Source organism: Frankliniella occidentalis, unplaced genomic scaffold (genome assembly GCF_000697945.3).
Source record: "Frankliniella occidentalis isolate FOCC.00 unplaced genomic scaffold, Focc_3.1 Scaffold586, whole genome shotgun sequence".
Classification (NCBI taxonomy): domain Eukaryota; kingdom Metazoa; phylum Arthropoda; class Insecta; order Thysanoptera; family Thripidae; genus Frankliniella; species Frankliniella occidentalis.
In genome coordinates this window covers 11,132-12,881 of record NW_026267702.1, presented here as the reverse complement: position 1 = coordinate 12,881, position 1,750 = coordinate 11,132, and the positions used below count along the sequence as shown (strand labels likewise).

The 1,750-nt window shown below is 35.2% G+C and overlaps 1 protein-coding gene across 1 annotated transcript in view; it reads right to left on the bottom strand.

The window, feature by feature from the left end:
* Positions 1–21: 21 nt before the first annotated feature.
* LOC113211998 (transforming growth factor-beta receptor-associated protein 1) overlaps positions 22–1,750 on the bottom strand; it is a 2,474-nt gene continuing 745 nt past the window's right edge. The window contains exons 3-7 of the mRNA XM_052275366.1: positions 1,532–1,680; positions 1,176–1,444; positions 877–1,090; positions 316–789; positions 22–213 (exon numbers count right to left, since the gene is read on the bottom strand). Coding sequence (XP_052131326.1) covers positions 463–789; positions 877–1,090; positions 1,176–1,444; positions 1,532–1,680 — 959 coding nt within the window. The 3' untranslated portion in view covers positions 22–213; positions 316–462. The remainder of the gene's footprint in view (positions 214–315; positions 790–876; positions 1,091–1,175; positions 1,445–1,531; positions 1,681–1,750) is intronic.

The following is a 1,750-nucleotide window of genomic DNA, read 5'->3' as shown; positions in this document are numbered from 1 at the left end:
TAATAAAAATAAAAAAGAAAGAAAGAAATATTGTTTATAACCATTTATACCTTGTTCATAGTTGAACGAAGTGCTCCCTTTAAGAAGGTTTCCAAAACGCTCACTGACCAATGAGATGGTATCATTTCAATTGCCCTCACTGGGTCAATGTCAGATGCATAGGCATCCAGCAAATCCAGAGCAGGTACAAGATATTCATCTTTCTTGCCTCCACTTTTAGAATAAAACCAAATATGGATATGAGAAACATAAAGCCAAGTCAATAAAGTACCTAACTACTTCCCTTGCACTTGAAAGAAAGCAATGATAACTTACCTGGGTTCTGGATTCAGGTAGATAGATAAAAGACTATGAAATAACATATTATATGAGTTGTTTTCCTTTCTGACCCCATTTAGAAGACAGTATTCTTCGGCGCCCTTAAAGTCTCTGAGTTGTGTAGCAAGAATACAGAGAGCCTTTTCATGATCTCCCATCAATTTTTGGATGAAAAAAACAAAGAAAGAAAATAAAGTACAGTAAAACAAAACAGATATGTTTAAAGATTGAAGAAAAGAGCTGTGTAATAATACTAACCTTCCCATAAAGAACAGCTACTTCTTGATCTAATCCAACATCTCGCACTTTAGGTAAAAGAAACTTTGCACGGTATTGATTAGATTTCTGGAGAAATCTCCTCAGCCGTAAAATGTTTTCATTAAGGTCCGGTTCATTTTCTGTACTTTGAGACTTCAGCTTTGATATGACATCGATGTACTGCACAGCCAGTTGAGTATGAAACTTCTCTTCCTATATATCAAAAGACCAAATTAAATTTGAAAAAATTTGCAGGGTTGCATGAACAGTACATAGACTTATAGCTGATATTGAACTCACTTCAATTCCTTTCTCGTTGATTAAATATTCAAGGTACAAAATAAGAGCTTTGGGATAGCGTTGAAGATAATTGGCAACAGTGTGTGGGTCAAGTTCCATAGCAGGAGCAGTATCTTTTGCAGTTTGCTTCTGGATAAATAATTCAACACCATGTACTTCATTATTATCTAAGACTAAGTCGGCATACTGCCACAGAATTTCTGCATCCCCTATTCTATAGCAAAAAAAAAAAAATAAAGAAATAAGATCCAAAACCAACGCAAAATCATCATGGAATCACATAAGATAACTTAACTTACTTTTTGAGCACTTGGGCAAAGAAAATTATACCTTTGAAATTCGAATCATTTAATTCTCCTGATATCATCTGGCACCAAAGAGATAAGGCCTCAGACCTTTTCCCATGATTTAACAGGAGAAGAGCTTGGGCATGGTGGAGGCCTCTATCTTTCAGTCCAGCCAAACAACTTTGAAAGTCACCATTGAAAAGTTGTGATTCAAGTAAAGTCTCTAACTCCTTGCTTTGTCCAAGTTCAGCATACAACTTAAGCAGAGCAGTATCAATTTCCTGTACAAGGAAAAGTAGTGGACAGTAATTTTAACGGAGGTCTTAAAAATTCTACTTGACTGCCAAGAAAATTAAAGGAAGACATACCATACAATGCAAGCTTTTACTGGAGTCATGAGCCATTTGCAGGAAATGCAGCAAAAACTGTTTAGCCTGTATTATTTTTTTATCGTCTCCATGGGAAAGCTGATTCACATCCGCAATACAGTGAAGAGGTGGAACTGTTCTTGCAAAAGCTAGAAATTTTAAAATAGATGGATATCAAGAATCAACATCAAGTATTTATTATCGTTTTTTGTTTTTTTT